Genomic DNA, 22,373 nt, shown 5'->3' on the forward strand with positions numbered 1-22,373 from the left:
AGCCAAAGCTAGTGTCGAGTCCCTCTTTGTGGCCCTTAACTCTGCAAAAGGCAGTTGGGAGGGGATGTCTAATCGGAGCCTGAGTGCGTGGAGTTGCTTTCATCCTTTTTAACAAGATAATTTATTTATTGAGTTCAGTATTTAAAAAAAAAAAAAAACAAACAAACAAATGAAGTAGTCATTGTTTTTAAAATCAAACACATTCACTAGCCATAAATTGTTAAATTTTGATGTACGACATAAACAGATACTGTAATGTGTTTATTGTGGATGCACTTAACCATGAATGCTCTTGGTTAAGTGGTAAGATGTGTGAGGTTTGTTCCCATTCAAAATCCCCTTAATCCATACTCATGCTAATCACTAATCATATTATTTATCCTAACCAAGCATTTACTTATATATAAAAAAGAATTTGCGAGTTTTCTTGAATTCTTCACTATTTATTCATTTATTAAAAAACAAAAATAAAAAGGGGTCTTACTGACTTGTGCCCTACAAAATCCAATAAAAAAGAGTTATTGTTATTTTTCTATTTGAATCTATGAGTTACTTATGCTTTTCTTAACCACTTCCATGTGTACTAATTATAATTTAAACTCCTCCCCTATCTTCTTCCTTTCTTTCTATTTTTCTTCTAATTTTTTTTTTACTAATTTCTTTCATTCCTTTCCCTAGTTTCCTTTAAAGACAGTTTTAGTAGAAAATTTTTAAAAAAATATGTATTCTTTTAAAATGCAAGAGCTAAAATATTTGGCAAACATGTGCAAAAGAATGCAAGTTTTATATGTTGAGAAGATTTTAATTATAAAAATGTTAATTGTGAGTTTTGAAAAACACGATATAAAAATAATAAATCCTAAGATGATTGCCCAATTTTGTAGCACTCTCAATAACTTTGGATTTTTTTTTTAAAATACCCTAAGTATTGCTATTAGTACAAAAAGATAAAGAGCATTTTGGTTTCTTGTGGAATAGCTTTTTTTTAATTGTCATGAATATCAATGGTGTCTTGCAAAAACTAATATATATTGATGAAAAGCATCTATGGTTCCCATACAATCACATCAAGAAGTGCGATATGAGGTATCTACCTGAGGTCACTATATTCTCATCATTTCACAGATGCCAAAACATCTTTAATTTTTTATTAATGTTGGAGTGAGTTCAGTGAGAGACATCTTAACATGGTGGAGTGCACATGTTTGTAGATGTTTTTACCGAGATACGAGTAAAAAGCACCTATGGACATGTGCATGCCACCACATCAAGGTATACCCCACTGAGGTCACTCCAGCACGACTCTTTTATTTTTATTTTTTTGGCATTAAAGGATAAATTGACATGGGTCATTTTGAAAAATGTTAAACTTGAATCATACCCAAACCATTTTTATATTGCTGTTTTCTGTTTTTTGTTTTAAATGTTAGATGTATATTCTGAATTGTACTTTTGTTAATTTTTTTTTTTCCCATACACCAATTGCTCCCAATGAACTGGATATTTCAATTGATTATTTTGATCACGTCTTTGTTAGTGTCAGCGCAGTAGTGGACACTTCAACTTCCACTCTATAATTCACTGTCAAGAAATTTGTGTCTTGGTTGGCAAACAAATTCAATAAGACCATTTATCCTTTTGTTTATCACCACAAATATGTACATTCAAAAAATAATTTGAAATGGAAAACAAATATAAATAATTTTCTAGGAGAATTTTTATAAACAAAAGCTCAGAGGCTTAGGAGTGTCGCTTATCGTGTTCAGCAGTTCGCAGCACCTCTTTTGCCAAGGCTGAGAAAGACTGAGCGGTGTCCTGCATCTCTGTTGTGCGTGAACTTATACCCTGCCCAAGCCAAAACATATGACAATGTGTACTTGGAGTTTTCTGATCACTGTGTTGGAAAATCGACATTGACTATGTGTCTTAGTTCAGGATTCTCAAATTTTCATTTTGTAAGCAAGTCGAGTAGTGAGTAAATATGAGTATTGAACTCATGTCACAAATTAAAACATGGAAACCTGGGATTTTCTAAGCTCTGGGGAGCAAATAAATTCATCATTTTGTGAGACAGACCCATTGTGAAAATCACCAGTTTCAGTGGAGTGATAGAGTTGATTCCTTTGAGAAAATAACAACCTTGTATGCCCTGAATTGTTCTCAGGGCCATTGTTCACACTTGGAATTGCTAACAATGTCTTGGATGTATTTAGTTCTCACAGGAGAAATACAAGAAAATTATGAAAGTTGCAATGACTTGTTACCTGCAATTTCCTCAGATTCTCATGAAGCTTGTTTCCAGCCATTTTGGCAACACTTGTTTCCTGCACCAAAACACAATAGATTATGATCATTTGTTTCCCATTCACAGTTAACGTGTTTAGAAGGATATTATATGTTCAAGACTAAGATGTGTGGAAGAAACCTGCTCATGATACAGTTGCTTGATTTGCCTTATGATAGGTCGTATTAAAAAAAGCCACCATATCTGCTTAAGTTGGGATCTCTCATCACTTATGTTGTTTTCAAGTAGTTAAATATTTTTTTGTTGGGCTTTTGTATGGTGAAGTTGGGTTCAAGGGGTTTTGAACCTAGGACATGGGAACGGCTCTCCACGTGTCTAACCAACTTAGCTAAGTTGGCACTTCAAAGTTGTACAATTAAATAAGGTTAATTTTTAAGTTGATGACCTATGAAAAAAATCCGAGTCCTGATAATTTGACTCGCCAGGTGGCACACTCAACCGACTCCCTGACATGGACAAGTTAGGGAACTGTAGATTTGTACGCCTCGGGATACACGGCTCCCTTGGAATACACCTTTTTATGGGGAAGTGCAATTGTGAAAACCAAGGCATACAGATCTATGGTTCCTGAACTTGTCACGTCTGGGAGTCGATTGTGTATGCCACCTGGCAAGTCATATTATCATGACTCAAAAAATATACACCCCATTTCCTTAAAAAATGTTATCATGGACCTATTAGATACGTATATCCAAACAATCTTCAAAATCTTAGTGAAGACATAACAGAATCGAAGCATAAAAAAAATTCGCATACTAGAATAGAGTAGTTTGTAATTTGTATAGGATGGTGAGATGTGTACTTACACCAGACGAAGGAAACCCATATCTCTTCTTGATTTGATCAACTGCACCAGACTTCTGATCTTCGTTCTCTGTTTTTGCTGGTGTTTTTTCATTTTTGTTCATCTTTTGTTTCAATTTACCTGTAATTTGAAAAAAAAAAAAAAGTTTAATACCTCAGACTTTATCCATAAAGAAGTCTATCAACTATTCCCCGTTTCTCACAATTAGAGTGATACGGGAATAAAGATTCATGATTCTACAAAGATTTCATGGGGAAACATGTAAAGGGTGAGATCCACTTATGCAGAGTACCCCACCTAAGAGTAAAAAACATGCACAAAAACCAAACTTGATAGGATATCAGTACTTGGGCAATCATTCAAATTCTTTCAGATAATCGGTAAATATATGAAAAAATGGTTTGGAGTAAAAAGTATGTGGATTAAATAGCATTTTAATCATCTGTCACTATTAATTTTGTACCTTGGAAAGTTGCCCAAGGTAGGGACAAATTATGGGTATGTGGTCAAATGTACAACCACCTAACAGTTAAGACTATATGGTCCTACATTAGGCAGTAATTATCATTCCCATTACTCAGACCATGTAATAAAATGAGAAAGCTAGAAGTTTCTAGAAGGACAAGGAATACTTTCGATAGATATTACTGATGATTCTTAAAATGCCAGATAATGCAGATATAACATCCTATATGTATGTACTGACCTTTAATTGCTTGAAATTTGCTAGTCAACTTCTGCGTATTTAGTCCTGTGATCACATTATTTCCCTTGGTCTTCTCTCCTGGATCTTCAATGTCGATATCATCTTTACAGAGGAAGAACCATTAAAAACATGATTAATATAAGTGAAGGCTTTTGTATCCTTGATAATATACCATAGAGGTCGCTCGCATGCACAAAGTAAACTCTTCAATCACTAGGCAATCTCTTGAATGGATTATATCCCAATATTTATAAATGTTGAAGGCCATTAAAAGCGATGTGACTGTCTGTAATGACAATATATTTATATTGGACAGTTAGGAATCACTGTTTATCTCATTTTTTTTTTAATGATTATTGGGCTATTAACCATCCAAGAAGTTCCCTCCTTCGAAATGATCTGCAATGATTTACATGTATATTGTAGTGTGACGCTCCCAATCTTTATGACTTCCAGGGGCACAAAAAACATTTTTCCCATAAAAAGGAAGTAGTAAGAAAGCAAAAGAAAAAAGAAAGGAAGAAGAGGGAATGGCATACCTATACTTAGCTCAACGTTATCATCATCCACAACCAGGTGATCTCTGTTCTCTGTATCTAAGGGGAAATTAGCTGTTGAAAATATGGTTGAGAGTTCATCTCCAATACTTGTTCTGGAATCCTCGGTATCAAAATCTGAGTCATGCTTTGTTTTATTTCCTTTGATGTCTTTGATGACAGAGCTAAATATACCCTACAATTCCAAATATTTTATTCCAAAAACTTAGTTCCCACTGAATATAAGCTAATTGGCACAAACCATTCCAGACAGTTTCGGCATGTTAATGTACCTTTTTCTTGTCTTTATGGGATATGGATCTTGATACAGGCCCTTCTTGTATAAACATCACACCCTTCTTGTAGACTTGGCTAATAGGGTCGAGAAGCCTGAAATAGAGGAAACGAATAGACTTTAATACTCTAAGTGGCCAACTACATGAAACCAGTTTGCTTATTTGTTGTTGGGAAGGAATAAATATAGTTTTTACTGATGCCACTCTTACAATTTTTTTTCCCTAGAACTTCAATAAAATATGGAAAAATTACTAGTTTCCTTGATCAACTTTATATACAAAAAATCCATAAATTTTCAAAATTTCAAGAAAATTATATTTGCATTAACTAGATGCAAGGGTCCTCTTGAGCATGTAAGCATTCTACTCCGATGACTTTGTATATCTAGTCCTGCCCCAAGAGCTAGGAAATACAACTATCCCATATAACTTATGGATGGATAAAATTAGGGGAGAGTAGACATATAAAAATGAGAAACAAAACATATCAATGTACCTGTAGATATCCTTTCGGAGCAAAAGCGAGACAAAGAAGACTTCCTGATCTCCATTGACCTAGGTCCAGAAGGAAAACATTTTGCACTTTAAGAAAGCATTTCTGCAAAAATAATGCTCAAGGAATATGACAAAAAAGAGTGCAATAACTTTACCAGAATAAGTTCTCCATTGGATGAAGAGCATATTGAACTATCAGAATATGAATTTGACTTGGGATTTGAAAATGTGAAACCTCTTATTGATGTATCCTTTATAAGTGATAAATCTGTCAGAGACCTAGAGTTCACAAATGAAATTTTTAGATGGACATCCAATAAACAAATTTAAAACTAATGTGGCATATTAACAACATATAAAATAATTAATGAAGCATGATTGGAATTCTAAATGTTATTATGCTTAGATAAGTTGAGGTAAAATACCTTGGTAATTTTATATTATGTGCCACTACTTTATTGTGTAGAGTAAATTTAAAATTACACATACAACTATTTCATGTAGAAGACAAAAATCAGTGTTGTTTCCTTTACCAGATAACAGCACTTCAAATATTGCACTATGATTCAAATTCATGACTGGCCTTGGGTTCATATAACAATTTCATCTCAATAACAAGCTTCCATCATGATCTGTACATGCCCTACTTCCGGCATAAAATGATATTTCCATTGTTTTTGTTTATGGTTATGATCTTAGCTCATCTCATTAACAAGTCAATTAGATGCAAACTGTTCATGAGCTCTATTATTCAAAAGATTTTGATGTTGGACATGCATAGAACATAGATGTCAGATCGCATCAGCATTGCTGGTGTGACAAATGCAAGACTATACTGTTTTCTAGAATTTTTTACATAATCATATAGTTTAACCTCGATGAATCAATAAGAGTTCCAACAAAGATGTGTGCGATACAAGGGGTAAGCTTGTGAAAATGTATCCTAGATAATATATTGACAAGAGAAAGTAGATATCGCGAGGCATACACACACCTAGGATCTTGTACATAGATGAGTTCTGCATGTTAAAGAAATTTTATGGTTCATCATTTAGACATCTACCCAAGTTACATTACAGCAGAGCAACCCATTTTGAAAAATAATACATCATTGGTGCTTGAAGCTTCATTTCTAACTTCTCGAATTGGAAATTTAGTATGAACTCCATATGTTTGAAGATAAAACCAAAGTGGAAGAAAATCATCACTGCCTAAAAGGGATTTGAATTTCCTCTTCCTTTTTAGCATGTCTGGTGGTGGGGTAATCTTACTATCTTAAATGGTGTAATTCGGAATTCAAAAAATAAGGCTCTGAAAAAACATGATGCACATTAGGGGTCCCAATTTGTGGATACATGGCAAGGCTAGTTATGAAGGCAGAAATAATGGAGGACGGGGTGGAAAGCAAATTTTATTCAGACAATCCAACGCCTCTCTAAAAGGAGCTATGCTTTCTCAAACTAATTTTCTTGTAAAGTTCAATCCAAAAGCTACTTATCACTCCAAAGTTCAAACTGATGACTTTGTGCTAAAGGCAGAGGAGTCCATTTGGACAGTGCAATTCGGGACGCAGAGACAGCAACAAAGATAATCGAGCGGCAGTTTAAGCAGTAAGATTCAAAGATCCTAAGTACCAACTAACTGGCTAAAGAAATTCGAAGGTACTTCTCTCTCCAAACAACTGCTTTTGTGCTAAAGACCTCATAATTGGGTGGATCTTAACCTTTGGATCACCCTCATCAAATCCTAACCTTCCATTCTACCCAAAAATGCCACTTTACTTCAAACAATGGGCTTCTGAATTTGAATCATAAATCAGTAGGTAGTAGGTCATTTACGAATATCACCATTATAGGGTTAAGTGTTTTACATATAAATGGTTAATTCATGCATGGGTATAGAGGTCCACTTCTCATTCTGCAGGCTGTTATGAGTCTCGACCCCCCTATTGCAATTCCATTGCAGTTCTAGTCTATTTTTCTCGAGCTACAACTTTACACCTTTCCCATTTTTCTCAATAATATCATTCATAGAACTAAAAAATAAAATAAAATAAATACCAAATAGGAAAATTTCCCCACCTTATTTCCATTTTTCCACTGGTAAAGAATGCTACAAGAGCACCTTCAGAGTCATTGTTGTAGAATGTTGATGCCCAGCAACACGTGCCATGAAACTTTTTCTTGTAGTGCACCTTCTTAATTCCCTAAGATAAAACGAAAGGAGGAAGCAAATTGCTTTTCAGCTACATTTTGAGCAAAATATCGTAAGTAGTAGTTGAAACCTAAAGCAACATTACCTGAACTACATGCATCAAGGAGTATAGATATGCAGCTTTCTCGTTGCAGAGCAATAACAACGATTGCTTTTGTAAGGAATCCTCAACAAAGCCCCCTTTTCTTAAATCAAGACTGTCTGATACCTCTGTATACCATTACAGATACCTGACTATGTCAATTATATTATTTCATGTATTCAAAATAAATCTAGTATTTGAAAAGTTGGTGTAAGTAGTACATAAAGAGGCTCTTCTTTTGCTTAAGCATTTCAAAAGGGAAATCCCCTAAAGAAAGGAAAGGCCAGGTTGGGTATTCTCATTCACTTACTGATTACACTAGGGAAACTCCCCACATGAAGCTCACACAGTTCCATATGTAAGACAAGTCATTTACGTAAAGGGCATTATAAAACCTTAGGGAAGCAAGTAGTATAATTACCTAAAATCTGCATGAATAGAGCTTTAGAAAGTTTCTTGGGACGGACTACACTAGCACTTAATGTGTTTCCGGTGTCACTCTCAAGTGCCACAACTGATGAATCCTTAGTTGCTACCAATAAAACATTCTTCTCAAAACCATGGAAGCTACAGGCTTCAAACTGTAGAGAGATGACTCCACTACTCAATTCACTCATGATGTGTTTTTGAAATAATACAGTGGACACTTCCATGTCAATTATCGAAACCTTTTAAGAAAAGAAAAGAAAGACACGTTAGATATATAACCGATATTCTGATAAATGAGGGAAAAACCTCCAAGAATATGATCATTTCACATGATCCTATTTAAGCAAATTTCTTGCATTCTGGTCTAGAGACTAGAATCACTTAACCATCTGAAACTATTATATAAGTTCACAGGATCAAAAACACTATTTGGTTGCACCTGAATCTTAATTAAACATAACAGAGCCCTAAAACAACATGAAATATATGAGTATTAGAGGCATATTGTAACTTGTTTAATTTAGTTTTCCTAGATGATAATTATACCATTAACTGAGAACAACAAATATTCATCTTTGATAATAAATTGAAGTTTAGATTTCACATTTTATTGAATTATAACATCTAAGATTAACAAAGTAGGCAAACAACAAATTTGTCCCTTCCAAAATAGTAACAATGCCGCATGATCCCCGGATTTAAAAGGATTAGAAGCTTAGTATTGAGACATAGTCCAAAGTCCAAAGTCCAAACAACCACTTTGATAGATTTTAATCCTAATTTTATGTCCTATGATGCTTTAAAAGTAAAGTGGATATACACTTCTCAGATTAGAAGCATATCATGCAAGAGCATTTTTTTTTTTTTTTATAGGCTTTCATTCTATCAAGGAGAGGCTGATGCATGAGAAAGCAGGTGAATGTACAAATGTCAAGAACACAAAATATTTAGCACTTACTCCTTTAATGGGCATACCTAGTTGAACAAGAGGAGAATTACGCTAGAGTCATAATCTTCCATGTTAATATTTTCACCCCCAATTGTTCTATTGCTTTCTACAAGCAAGAAACAGCTTCTCTCCTCACTATCAATGGCATATGGAAAGCAGTCCACACGTTGGGGAAAAGATCAATGTAGTGTATTTGGGAAAAAATGAGGTTGACCGATGCAAACCAGAAAGCTATGTATAAGTTAAGATATAACCTTCTCTACTCAAGGGAAGAATCAGCGAGGTGAGTTAGAGTACTGTAAGTGCAGCAGCCAAATTTACTAGAAGATGCGCAAACTATCAACTCCGACTCTACAAGTTAAAAATCGTACCAGCAACAGATTTTGGTTGATTCCATCCTAATACTTTGTAAAAAAAAAAAAAGTCCTGGAGTTTGAACTGCTTGTGACCCTTTCATCTCAATCGTGTCAATTTTCTATCATTGAGGTGAGTTAGATGGAGTGCTGTAAGTGCAGGGGCCAAACTTCACTAGAATATACACTATTGACTCCGGGTGTACAATAAAGGCCTACCATCTATGGTCTTTGTTTAATTCAAATTCTACACTCTGTCAAAAAATAACCTCAAATTTGAACAATTTGTGATCTATTCAGCTAAATTGTGTCAAGGTTCTATTATTTTTGACAAATAGAATAAAAAATGCCAATACTCTTTTTCTCATCCATTCTTTAAAGTTAACCAACTTCATAAAGTTTCTTCTCAGATTTACAATTTTGATCCTTCAAACTCCATATGTTTGGTATGACTGGAAAAAGAAATTCCCTAAAGCTAATTGAAGGAAATGTGTACCAAGGTGTCACACTTTCAAGCAATGATAAACAAATGTGTAATAAGCAGGGCAATGAATAGAAAAACTTACATATCCTTGTTCAGAGCCAACAGCAAGATGATTCAAGCTGCGGTTAATGTCAATAGAAAGTACAGCTCCATTAACCTTTATAAGTTTGATACTATGGATTATGTGGTTGCTTCCTTTCTTTGTGCTTCCTGCCAAAAAGTGAATGTGTGGGTCAGACGAATATTTCACTAGATAATCACTCTTGACATAACAAACTCTTTGATACAATGTATCGGTGGAAAAACTGGTTCTGCTTCCATGTATACTTAACTATCATTGCAGAACAATAAGAGAAAAGGAAAATGGAAAGTAAACACTAACTTGTAAAAAAAAAAGGTAAAAAAGAGAGAAAATTATCAATTCTGTTAAAAGTTCATAACAGTCATTTTTTTTCCATGTACCCATAAATACCTTGTAGTGAAAAAATAGTGTTTTCTGTAGAGAATGGCTCGGGTTTGAATTTGAAGATGCGAACCTGCATGGTAAAAAATTAATGAAGTGCAACAATATTATTATCGAGCATTTTCTTGATCGACAAAATAATCTTTCAAAAACTACACCACATAATTGATGACACTTATTAAATCCCAACAACAATAATACTTCACCATTCCATTCTGATCTCCGGAAACAAGAACTCGAGAGGGGGTATCAAAATACATTGCTGTCACTGGAATGCCACTCAAAGAAGGATCATCTTCACTCTGTACAATTGAAAGTACACTAGGTTAAACACAATGGAAGAATACTCAGCATGATTGGAAGTATACTGGAATAAACACACAATACGATAATGGAAATACCAAACTAGGAAGGAAAATGCTGAACTGACTTCGTTGTACACTGCATTCAACACTGCGCTGACATGGCAGTCCATAGAGAACCGTAGATTTTTTACTTTGTGTCTCAAGGAATGAAATGTATGGTTATCTGTGCACTGCCACATCAGTGCAGTGTTGAATGGAGTGTCCCATGAAGTCAGTGTAGCACAACTCAATTAGGAATCTAGAAAAACTAGTATTTGATTAGGCCCTATTATTTCGATATAGGTTTTAATGAGTATGTCTTGACTTGAAAACAACTCTCCCCTTTATCTCCTCTTTGGTGAGTTTTTGGAAAGGCATGTACTGGGGTCCTTCTCCCCTCCCCTTCTGCAATCTTATTTTAATAAAAACTTAGATCATGCAGAAAAGGACAAAATCCAAATGAAAGAGAACTAGATTATTGCATTTATAAACCTACATTGATGAAATTAACAAACAAAAACCATGTAATGCCTCGAAGGAAAAAATACCTGTTGTTTTACTGATGAAAGTGGAAGCAAAGAGGGACATGATACATCCCAAAAGTTTATAGTTCCATCACAGTGCCCTGTTATATACAAGTTTTTAATCTTTGCAAATCCACTAAAGCGTGCCGAGTACAATTGGCTTCCATCTTTTCCTTTTGTATCAGTCGGAAGAAGTGGTGGGACATTTTTTTCCAGTAAATTATAGTCCTACATGATTCGAATACATTAGAATTACATAACCAAGGACTTCACATAGCCCATATGATATAAAAAGAATTGATTGACAAGCCTATTTTACAATTACCTCATCCATACCACTTGGCAGATTTGAATCACCTGTAATAAATTTTGCTATAGTGATGTTGGAATCAAGAAATGGCAGCTTTACCATTAACTGCTTCGGAAGTGACGGAGGTGACCTAGATTGGCATTGTAAAAGATACTTTTCAATCATAGAATCATCATAAGTACACAAGTGACCTGATCTTAACAGGAGAATAAGAGACGCTTGTTTCTGTTTGTTTTGGTCAGTAGTACTTGAAATGATTTCCATGTCAAGACAAGGTTCCAGCAATGGAAGTGCCAACTTGATTGTACGGGATTCTGTATGTTCATTCAGAAGGATTATCTGCCATAATGTAACCAACCTTTTAGAACCGATGTGCTTACATCCATACGACAATATATTTATGGAAAAACATGTCGACAAGTGAGATTTTCAGATATTAAAGTTGTTATTTGTATTCTTTCTTCCCATTTTTCCAGAATTTAGCTATCTAAACTGGGAAATGAGGTGAGGTTTTAAGATGAGATCAATGATATATTCAATCCAAATGATGTGATCAACAGAGGTGGAGGTTGGTTCAACAGTTTTTGAACCCAATTCGTGGTATAAAAACTCCATAACCCTAACCAACTTAGCTAAGTTCACACCTTCTCAATCCAAAAGAAGTTGTGAAACAAGCCAGTGAGGGAATTGTCTGCATGATACTACATAAAGGGTTATCTTTGGGATAAGGCTTCAATGATGATGATTCTACATAGAAGATCGTGTGACCATATAATAATTCTGCTATAATTATGTCAAAACAGATTCTGACAAATATAGACTCTACTAAAACACACTCAAGGCACATATAGAGAGGCTTTCCTAAAATTAAGTACTAGTAGAAAGCCTATAGAATGTATATTTGTTGGACTAATATAAATAAGATGAAATTCTCAAATGAAAATCTAAGAATGCATATTGAAGTGAAAGTACCATGAGAACAATACCTGAAACAAATTCGAAGATGGGGAGCCAGAAGCCCCGTTAATGTATAAACGACTAGCTTTTCCATCAGCGTAAACCCACTTTAATGAAAGTATAGGAATTTTTTCCATCTTATACCTGAGGTTGAGTTTATAGATGGGAACATTTTGAGTTGCAGGAATTTCTCCTCCTTCTGTTGACAATGCTATTTTTGGATTTGAAAGTGGGGGTATACTCCAGAGATAAATCTCTCCATTGTTGTATCCAACAACTACTTTACTTCCAAAAGGGCATGCCCAGCATGCAGAAGTAACTTTCTTTGTTTCATGAGATAATGCATATAACACATTTCCACCCGTAACGAGAATGACTTTACTTTCTTCAATTCCCCATAAGACAATAAGACCATCTCTGAAAATTATAAGAATCCTGCATTGGTACAAGACCCACAAGAGACATAAGAAGAGATCGAAAATTAATATAAATATAAGAAGACATTCTAATTGCATCATAGTAAATGGTGCACACAGAGAATATCATTTGCATCAAGAAATAAAGTTGCACGACTTCTATTAGTTTATTCTTTGTGTCTAATGCTAAAAGACATTACCTCTTACTCTCAGCCATTGGTTGTGGCATTATATACATGACTGCATTATCATCTGCTACTTCAGTTGTGTTCCCTAATAGGAGAACTTATCACATTAGATAAGCAAACAATATAGCTCATATGACAAAAGTGATGACTAAGCAAATTTCCATCATGAACAAAACTTCTTTAACCACCTCATTACAAGTCACAGGAATCATTGAATTCAGTTTTGAACATAGATGCCACCAAAATAAATATTTTCATTAAGAAAAAGCAATAAAAATCTTGAAAAAGGAACACCAGAAGCTAAGGTTTTGGTTGATGACCTTATTACTTTCGTTACTGAGTTAAAAAGGGAAGGAGAAAAAACAACATTGCACTACTAAGGCCTATTAGATCAAGGTAGGTTGGACATTCTGTTAGATAAGTCTGATCCTTGATTATTAATGCTATGGGTTAGTTTAATTATTGGTTTAGGTTCTATGAGTTAATTTTCTATACAAGTATTAGATTTGAATGGTGTTGCTTAGGTATCAACATTTGTAGCAATGCCCTTCATTTTTGTAAGCTAAAGTCATGCAAGTGGGGATAACATCTCATCTGGATGGTGTTTGTTTTGTAATCTTGAAGCCATAGGATTTCTCACATCTTCCATATCAGAAAAAGGAGGAAGTTATGAAATTGCTCCAGGAAAGGGGCTCAAAAAAATTCCTATATAAGAAAATAATGGGTCCTCTTTTAATGAAAAAAAAAAAAAAATTACTCGCCAATGGAAATAAAATGATTCGGGATTGGTTTTAAATTTAGTCATAAATTTAAATATTAAACCAGGGATCTTCCTATTCAAAATTCAAATGATAATAACCATCCATTAAATCAAGTTCTTTTCAACAATCACAAATATTTGGTATGAAGTCTAGGAAAAATTATATAGCTTCACCTTCCTCAAAAAGGGTACTAAAGTTCAATTATTTACAGAAAAATAATGATATAATAACAAAATTGATATTTTATCTCTAATGAGGCATGCTAGCCCGCACCGCCTTAAAGGTGTAAAACAGATTTAACCCTACAACAGAAGGCAAAACAATATTTGTATAAGAAAATAAATGACAAGGCTATGAAAAGAAATGTTTCTCACCATGTGATGCTGAAAGAGGAATATTGTATGTCATCTTTACTAAATGACATGTTTCTGGATCAAACTTCAAAACTGAAATATTTCCAAGCACATCTCCAACATACCTACAGTTAATGCAGATTATCTATGGTCACTTAGAGATAATTCAGGAATATTTTTCATTGAAAACCAATATGAAGTTTAAATAATTAAGAAAAAATTACATGTAGAAACTATGTTGAATGACCGTAAAAGAGGTGATTTCTTCTTTGCAAATATGGACATGAGACAACTGCTTCCTGTCTATATCCCAGACCTAAGACATTAATACTTGGAAAATCAATATTAAGAAGACCATAAGATTGTAAAGAAATACGAAGAGTTGGAAATAGGATTCATTAACATAAAATTTGAATATAACAGTATGACAATATATTTTCCCCTTAAATCAAAAAGTAAAACAGAGGACTTGCCTCAATGTGATTTTGGCCAGTTACATTCAAAAGGATACCCTGGTTCTCGAGAAACTGTAAATCACACATAAGATATGATCTTAGTTAATTTGAAGATCATAATAAAAATTAACAAGAACTTTAATACATATAGATATATATTTTTCCCGTACCAGACTTGGTTGTTTTGACTTTTAGTGATAAAGGTAAAGGTATTTAAGTTCTTGTATAATGGTACTTTTGTAAATGTAAAAAATGTCATTAGTATTTTTCTAAAAGTGTTTAAATGCATTTTAAAAAGTAATACCCTTATCTTTATCACTAAAAGACAAAACAATTAGAGGTGTTAATGGAAAAGAAAAAGTATTGGTGGTTGCTAACATCCCAATGAAGCATTCGACGTTAACATTTCCCATATGCATAGGCAAAAAATATGAATAAAGAGAGAACCTGAAGAAATTTGCTTGGAACTGTGTCACTTGGTTCTAGTAACGCTTGAGTATTATCTTTCCCAAGTAATTTGATACGGCCATCCCTAGGAAAAAATAAATGTATATGATAAATCAGGCTCAGAACCAACTTTTCCATCTTAGAGGATTAAGACTAGCTAATTTCCATTAAAAAATAAGCTTTCTTAGTAGAACAAGAAAAGGAACTTACTTTGTAGAAATGGCAAGTAGTTTTTGAATTGAGTCGTAAGCCAATGCCAAGGATTCCGCTGGGATCCCATAATGGAAAACCAAGCGTGGATTTAAGTCATTAGATTTCAACCCATTCAAATTCCCCCCAGACTGCAAAACACACAAGTATCACGAAATCAATACCGGTGAAACTCAATTGAGTCATCCCAACTTACTAGAGCAAATATTTCAGTGTCACTTACCAATCTCCCTTGAAAATAATTCATTAATTCATGCAAAATTGTTACACTTTTTTTTTCTTCTTTTTAATATAAGGTGATGGTGTAGTTAAGTACACAAAAATAGGAGGAAAATTAAGTATTTAGTAAGTTGTAACAAGAAAGTTGGTATCATTTACCAGGTGAGGGTATCTTCAGACTTCTGTGAAAGTAGAATTGCAAGGTTGATGGGTGCACTAAGCTGGGGATCAAAGGAGTTTGATTGGTGGAAAAATCTATATGGAAGCATGAATTCCATCGAGTGGTTGAAAAATACAAACCTAGACCAGCCATTTACGGCTTAAGGTTAAAAGAGTGAGGACATTGAACATAGCAGAGAGAGAGAGAGAGAGAGATAGAGATTGTGAATGGCACAGTTATCTCTTATTTGGGGTTCGTTCGGCAAACAAGTCTATCACCCCATCATCTTGAAAATTCGTACTTTTCCCCGCTTAATTGGTAAACTATTAATTGTGTGTTAAAGCTCCCATCATCTTGAGCAGAGCTTATCCCATCATCTTGAAGGGCTCAAGTTGTGTATTGCAAAAGGTTGCCTCAACATTCGGGTTCAAGCAGAACTCATTAATGACTGTCAATATTCTTAACAACCGATGGAGTATTCCATGGAGTGTTATACACTTAGTCATTTCCATTAGAAGGCTCCTTCCTAATTTCCACAGGTACACCTTCTTCCATGTTTTCAGGGAAGCTAACCAAGCAGCGGATTATCTTGCTTCCTCCCAAGACTCTATGGATTGTTCTGAAATAGATAGTGGAGTTCTCCATTGTAACCTCGGTTCTATCATTGATAAGGATCGTAGGGGTTTTCCTTTCTTAAGGTTGTAGCTGGTCTGGGTCTGCCTTAACCCTGTTGACCTTTCAAAAAAAAAAAAAAAACGTTCTGGTTCCACATCCTCGATTTGGTAGGAAACTATCACACGTCTTAGCTGCTTAGATTACCGAAAAAGTAATTTAGACATACCCCTCCCCATTTGTGAATATTTGAGATATATCTGTCGTTAAAATGATGACATTCTCTCATTAATAAAATGGCGTAAGGGTATGTATGATGGCATGGAAAATGGATAGATTTGAAAAATCAAATTCTATTGATTGATCTAGACAAAAGAATGTAATTTTTTTTTTTTTTTGATTTGAGAGAGAGAGGTGGTCAACGACTGTAAATGGTCAATAATGGAGATAATGGCAATAGAAAAGGTGAGTGACCATGATGGTGGTGGTGGTGATGTGGGTGAGAGATGAAGAAGAGATAAAGTGAGAGTTTTGATTTGAAGATGGAAAATAAAGATAAATTTTATTTTCTCACGTGTACAAGTGGGACAATGAAATCTATGTTTTGTGAGACCATTGGAGGAGGGTGAAAAATCATTTTCTATGTAAAAATGCAATTAAAGCATATGAAAAATATCATTTTTCTTGGAAATAATTATACACCCTATTTTTTATGTACAATCAAACATGCCTTAAATGTTTTTCTTCTCGAACCTTTGACTTTTCTCCCCTCAACTTAAAAATTCTGTCATAATTTGCATCCTTCGAGCATTAGATATGATTTTTTTACTAGAGATTGGAGATGAGGACATTTAAATTATTTTATTAATCTATAGATAAGACTAAAGTCAAGAAGAACGTCATCAACTGGAATACACGTTTATCCCAAACCAATCATGGAGAGTGTTACTTTTAAACTACCTAATCAAAATTGTTTTTGATCTCATATCACTTTGATCATGTGGAAGGCATGGCATAATAGAAGAGGAAAGCATGTGAAACAGAGATTTGCTATTACGAAATTGAATAATGATTTTCTCACTATAAAGTCTTCACTCACACGTCAATAGCAATTGACACAAAATCATAGATTTTTTTTTTCTTTTTTTGTTTGCGAGGGGGGGGGGGGGGGGGGGCGCGTTCAGCTGAGTAATGTTTGAGTGAAGACTTTCTAGTTAGAAAATCAGTTCTCTTCAAAAATTTACATGCTAAGATGATGAATCAATGACATCGCTAAGCTGATGAATCAATGACATCACACCATGTGTTGAAAATTACTAAAATAAGTCGCTTAAACTTCTCTCCACAAGCCAATCTCTCTTGCTCGTTTAATAATACACATGGCATCATGCTATTGATTTATCAACAAAGCACATAAGTTTCAAAACAGCACATCCTTGTTCAAGCATGTCTCCAGCCCAACTCCCGCACGTCTTCTTTGTCTCGATTCGTTATAAAACACAGCACCGAACGTTTGGCTCACTCCTCAATCGAACTACAAAACCGTGGTCCACTAGCGAATTCTAAGTCAAAATTCTCAAACACAACTTGATAAAAATCTCAGAAGATTATCTTCGTGTAGCACCAACAATACGTTGGTCATGCGTTCAGTAGAACAAAAGAAAAAGAAAAAGAAAAATCCTTGATGAGGAAGGACACGTTGCTTCAAAAAGTTGAAGAGTGCCGTTAAAACAATTCAAACCCAAGTACCAAACAATCAATGTTGTGGATAAGAAACCAGCTGAGCACGTCTCCAATGAATGAAATTTGTCGGTCATGATGTCTCCTTAAATGTAGGTCAATTGGTAAACACTAGGTGGACTTATTTGCTTTTTTTAAACGAAACCCCTCCCATCCCCCCACTGTCATCGGGCCTACTAAACACAACATAATCAATTGCTTGTATTTGTAAAAACCTGCTACTTTGACTTACAAATACGTGTCATTGTGACAGAGACCATGGTCACATTTAAAAGTTTATAAAGTAGGAAAAACATTATTAAATGTCATAGTTGAGTCGAATAGGTGCCACTCTTTATCTATTAATTGGTTACAATGTTTTCCGATTAATAATTCTTACTTTTTATTTTTTTTTTGTTCTTTTTCTTTTGCTCTTTTATTTGTATCTTATCCATGATTTTAAAATTTGATTCTCCATCTCCTCTCGTCTAGGCCCGGTATCCAGTCATCTAGTACAACTTTTTTGATACATTTAAGATATTTCATTTAAAAAATAAAAAAAAATGAACGTGAATGCTAAATCTTGATTAAAAAAGTGATTTTATGAGTTGATCTCGTTCAACTCCGATAGCAAATTAACTCGGACGATACGTCTCAGGGGTGAATTTTAAATTCATGATCTTATCCTAATAGGTAAGTAAGATTAGTTAACGCCAATAATATCCAAAACCTTGCTATATATGAGAGGAGGAGACTATTAGTATCCGATTAAGGTTATCAATCTGGCCAGCCCATTAATAGAGTACGATTCCAGCCTGGCCCATCCAAAATAATAAGGATCCAACCTGACCTGTTACTATACGTATAATTAGATTTAAGCTTTCATATAGTTAGGATTGGGTCAGAGCTCAACCGAATCTGGCCTGAAACCACCCATTGACAGTCCTAGACCCGATCCGATGAAAGATCCCACAAAATATTTGGTGCTGTAGGGACTTGCTCTTACCAACTTGAAAGCAATTGCAAATATTTGTAACTTAGGTTGTCGACATATCTTTGTACTAAATAAAGGTGCTTTGGTTGGGAAGTATTAGATTTATTTGTCGAAAAATAATAATTAAATATAAAAGTATACAATTTTATTTCGCAGAATACTTTATAGTAATTATATAATTAAAAGAATATTATCGCCTTTAAGGCGCTGTTTGGTGGCATTCCTCTTACTTTGGCTAGTTATTTACAGCTACTCTTCCAAAAATACTCAAAATCAAACACGATTATGGATCAACTTATCCATTTGAACAGTCCAATCGATGTGGGCCCAAATCCCAAATGAGATCATATCTATGATCAATTATTACGCATCACCATCGCCATTAATACAAAAGGAGAAAACAAATCTATTCCGATTAACAGTAAAAAAATAAAGTAGAAAAAAATAGATTGCTTGTAAAAGAAAAAGATCCACTAAGTAAAACAGAGAAAGAAATGAATGGAGCATTAATTGCAGAATCTCCTGAAGAGATTTTCCTTAAAAAAAAAAGGATTTCTATTTTCCTATAAACAGAGCATCAAAGATCGCCTCCGAAACAAAATATTAATCGTCAAAAAAACAGAGTAGAAACTAGAAAGAAATTGAACTTCAATCGCAGAAAATTTTACTGTAATCTTAAGAAATTCTGTTCAATTATAATTTCACAAAGAATTAAGAAATAAATAGAGAAGATAGATCGGTTACTAACCTTCTTTGAAGCCTTTTCGACTAGTTTTTTGACGAACATGATGAAGAGACTGTAAAGCAAACGCCTGCAAATCTATGCTTCGAGAAGATTCTAGATAGTTTAAGATCAAAACAGAGATCGAAATCTGAAATTTCTGATTTGATGCAAACAAACAATGGCTTTGAGAAAACCGCCTGAAAAAATGTGAGGAAGAGGACAGAAAGAACGGTTGGTTCCGTTTTTATAAACAAAATAGCAGTTTTTATAGACAGTAAGAGAGAGGTGGACACTTGGCGCTTAATTAGGCGACTAAGGACAATGAATAAAAAGGTAATACAGAGAAACTCTTTGAAGGATTAGTAATCTTCAAAAAAGCGATGTAACCCCCTCTTTTTGTAGCGCCACGTTTACACTCTGGATTCTCTCGCTTCGACAATATGAAATCATGAAATAGTAATGCTGGGGTGACATCGCGATTTACTGCAACTCTCACATTTTTGACGTGGAGGTGCGTAATCCTTACATAACTGTAGATGCTTTTTACTCATATCTCGAAGAATTACATCTATGACTATCGCATCAACGCAGTGAAAGACAAAATCCCCCAAAGATTCTCCACATCAAAATTGACACCGATTCCACATTGTAGATGCTGATGTCCATGGAACCACAGATGCTTTTGATTGAGATACGACTGAAAAGCATCTATGGCTGTATCCACATCCACATCATCCATGTGAGAATCGATGTCAATTTTAATGATATTTGAGAACGACTCTTTGCACAATTATGATTAAATACGTGGCTTTGTCTTTATCACCGACATGCACATGGAATCAATTCTAAATTTGTGAAAGGTGGCAACTTGCTATTGGGGGGCAGAAGAACCGACCAAAACATTGGAGTCAACTATGTGCTTCGTCCTTCCCAATTTCTTTAGTTAAAATTAATTGAGAATTGTGCTACCCTGACCTATTTTGGACACTCACTCAAAACTGCGCTGATGTGGCAGTGCATAAAAAACCATATATTTCTTTTAAGACCGGATCTTACGCACCAAACAAATGCCACGGGGCGTATATGGGTTTGAAAAATGCTGAAATGACAAAAAGAATTTATTGTGATTCTCACAAGTCTTACGTGGGATATGCACATAATCATAGATGTGTTTCCTCACGATACAAGTAAAAATCATTTACGATTATGTATGCATGTCCTCATCAAATTGTGAGAATCACAGATCCTGTGTCACCCCTGTACGACTCTAGAGGCTTCGCCCAGCCCATAGAACGTAGATTTGTCTAAGGACCACTCCCGAGCATTTGTCATATTTTTCTGCAAGTTTCTTTGTCAACCAACATGAGCAAAATTTTGAAAATTAATGTTTGAGATACTACTAAGCACTCCTCCCATAAAAATCGTAAAAACATTTAATTGTGAAATGTCGTAAATGCAAAATCTTACGTTTTATAAGCTCTACCAAGTTATCAAGCAGGTCATGTTCAGCTAGGTTTGTGTGTTTCCTTTATGTAGTTGTTAATTTTCCTTACAATACGATGAAAAAAAAAACATTTTCCTCATGATTTATGAATTGAAGAATTGTGGACCGTCCATTTTTTGTAAATCACTTTTGATGAGGTTAAAAGTTTCGGATTGAATTGATTTTTGGTGAGGATGATCTCCTCATCATAAAGATCGTCCTCACCAAAAATCAGCTCAATCCAAATTTTTTCGCCCACATAAAACAAAAGACATTGTAAATATATGAGTAGATATATGTGTACACAGATCGAGAGACAGAAGAAGAACAAATGGTTTGGTACCTTTAGGTGTGTGCAATATGCAATGGAGGTTAAGACAGAATATTTGGTGTGTGGAAAGGGATATTTTAAACTTAAGGTGGGTATAGCAGGCAAGTAGGTGAAATGAGCTACTTTGGTGTATGCAAATAGCCGCCGCACAAATTGGTCCAGCCGTATTGAATGAGGTGCAACAATAATCTAACTTATTTGACAAATTTTAGGTCAATCATCCATGGATCTGGTTATTAAAACATGGTACCATATTACAAAATTTTAATTTGGAATGTTTCCAATAATGGTGTCCAATCAAGCATATATGTGGAGAGTTTTGTAGTGTCAATCTGATCCTATAATCATGTCTTAAATTATGTCACGAAGATCCTATAATATCACCATGAACTTCAAGCTATCTCCCAAGGCTTATCTTTAGCTCTTGCCAATGATTTCTGGCACCTAAAAGTGGGATCTGATTCTAAGGTTGCTGTTGAATCTATCAACAACATCTTGGAAACCCCTTAGATTGTTCTTTGAGAAGTCAAAATGATCCATCACATATGCAACAGTTCACGAAAGTAGACATTGATTTCTGCTACAGAGAGAGCAACAAGACTGCGGACTTCATTTCCACTCTGCTTCATCATGTATCACTTGTTTTCTGTCTCCAAATGATTTCTGTTGCGGGATATAAGAAACGATGCTTTTGGCACTCCTAAGCTAGAATGTAACTCTTTCGCGTTTTCTGGTAGGCGGTCTGCCCAATCCCCTCTTAATTTTTCAAATAAAATAAAATAATAATAATAATAATAGTGTCATGTTCGGCACCCTACTATTTTTTTTTTAAATAATGCTGGAGTGACTTAAGCTGGAACCTCCTATAACACTTCATCGCGTGAAAGTGGATAGGAACCATAGATGTTTTTCATCAAGATACGAGTGAAAAAACATCTATGGTTCCTATTCACTTTCACATCACGAGGTGCGATATAAGGTTCCAGCTCGAGGTCACTCCATCACAATTCGTTTTTTTTTATAAGTACGACACCGTACTATTTTCCCTA

The 22,373-nt window shown here is 34.6% G+C and overlaps 1 protein-coding gene across 3 annotated transcripts; it reads right to left on the reverse strand.

Moving 5' to 3' along the window:
• Window positions 1-1,616: 1,616 nt before the first annotated feature.
• Window positions 1,617-19,752, reverse strand: DAW1 (Transducin/WD40 repeat-like superfamily protein). Of its 3 annotated transcripts, XM_086436397.1 has the most exons (24): window positions 19,535-19,750; window positions 15,083-15,213; window positions 14,873-14,957; window positions 14,444-14,497; window positions 14,195-14,286; window positions 13,992-14,095; window positions 12,869-12,941; window positions 12,282-12,687; window positions 11,311-11,634; window positions 11,010-11,213; window positions 10,324-10,419; window positions 10,127-10,190; window positions 9,737-9,864; window positions 7,861-8,107; window positions 7,443-7,567; window positions 7,225-7,349; window positions 5,299-5,422; window positions 5,145-5,203; window positions 4,646-4,742; window positions 4,356-4,548; window positions 3,817-3,918; window positions 3,112-3,230; window positions 2,265-2,324; window positions 1,617-1,845 (listed from the first exon to the last, which is right to left on the reverse strand). In XM_086436397.1, the coding sequence occupies exons 1-24, from the start codon at window positions 19,571-19,573 to the stop codon at window positions 1,741-1,743; spliced, it is 3,156 nt and encodes a 1,051-aa protein (XP_086292523.1). In that variant the 5' UTR covers window positions 19,574-19,750; the 3' UTR covers window positions 1,617-1,740. The 3 variants fall into 3 exon arrangements, with proteins under 3 accessions (XP_086292523.1, XP_086292525.1, XP_086292524.1); XM_086436398.1 differs by lacking the exons at window positions 1,617-1,845; window positions 2,265-2,324; window positions 3,112-3,230 and having other exon boundaries at window positions 3,833-4,215; window positions 19,535-19,752; XM_086436399.1 differs by lacking the exons at window positions 12,869-12,941; window positions 14,444-14,497; window positions 14,873-14,957; window positions 15,083-15,213; window positions 19,535-19,750.
• Between the last annotated feature and the right edge of the window lie 2,621 nt (window positions 19,753-22,373).

Source organism: Akebia trifoliata, chromosome 3 (assembly GCF_017979445.1).
Source record: "Akebia trifoliata isolate Shusen 1 chromosome 3, ASM1797944v1, whole genome shotgun sequence".
NCBI lineage: Eukaryota > Viridiplantae > Streptophyta > Magnoliopsida > Ranunculales > Lardizabalaceae > Akebia > Akebia trifoliata.

What these genes read in the sequence shown, in the direction of transcription:
- DAW1 (XM_086436397.1), bottom strand. Translation starts at nt 19,573, where the DNA reads ATGTTCGTCAAAAAACTAGTCGAAAAGGCTTCAAAGAAG. An exon ending in ATGGGTTTCCTTCGTCTGGT is followed by an intron (nt 2,325 to 3,111) that starts GTAAGTACACAT and finishes GTTTTGGTGCAG; the next exon opens with GAAACAAGTGTTGCCAAAAT. An exon ending in AGAATCTGAGGAAATTGCAG is followed by an intron (nt 1,846 to 2,264) that starts GTAACAAGTCAT and finishes TGGCTTGGGCAG; the next exon opens with GGTATAAGTTCACGCACAAC.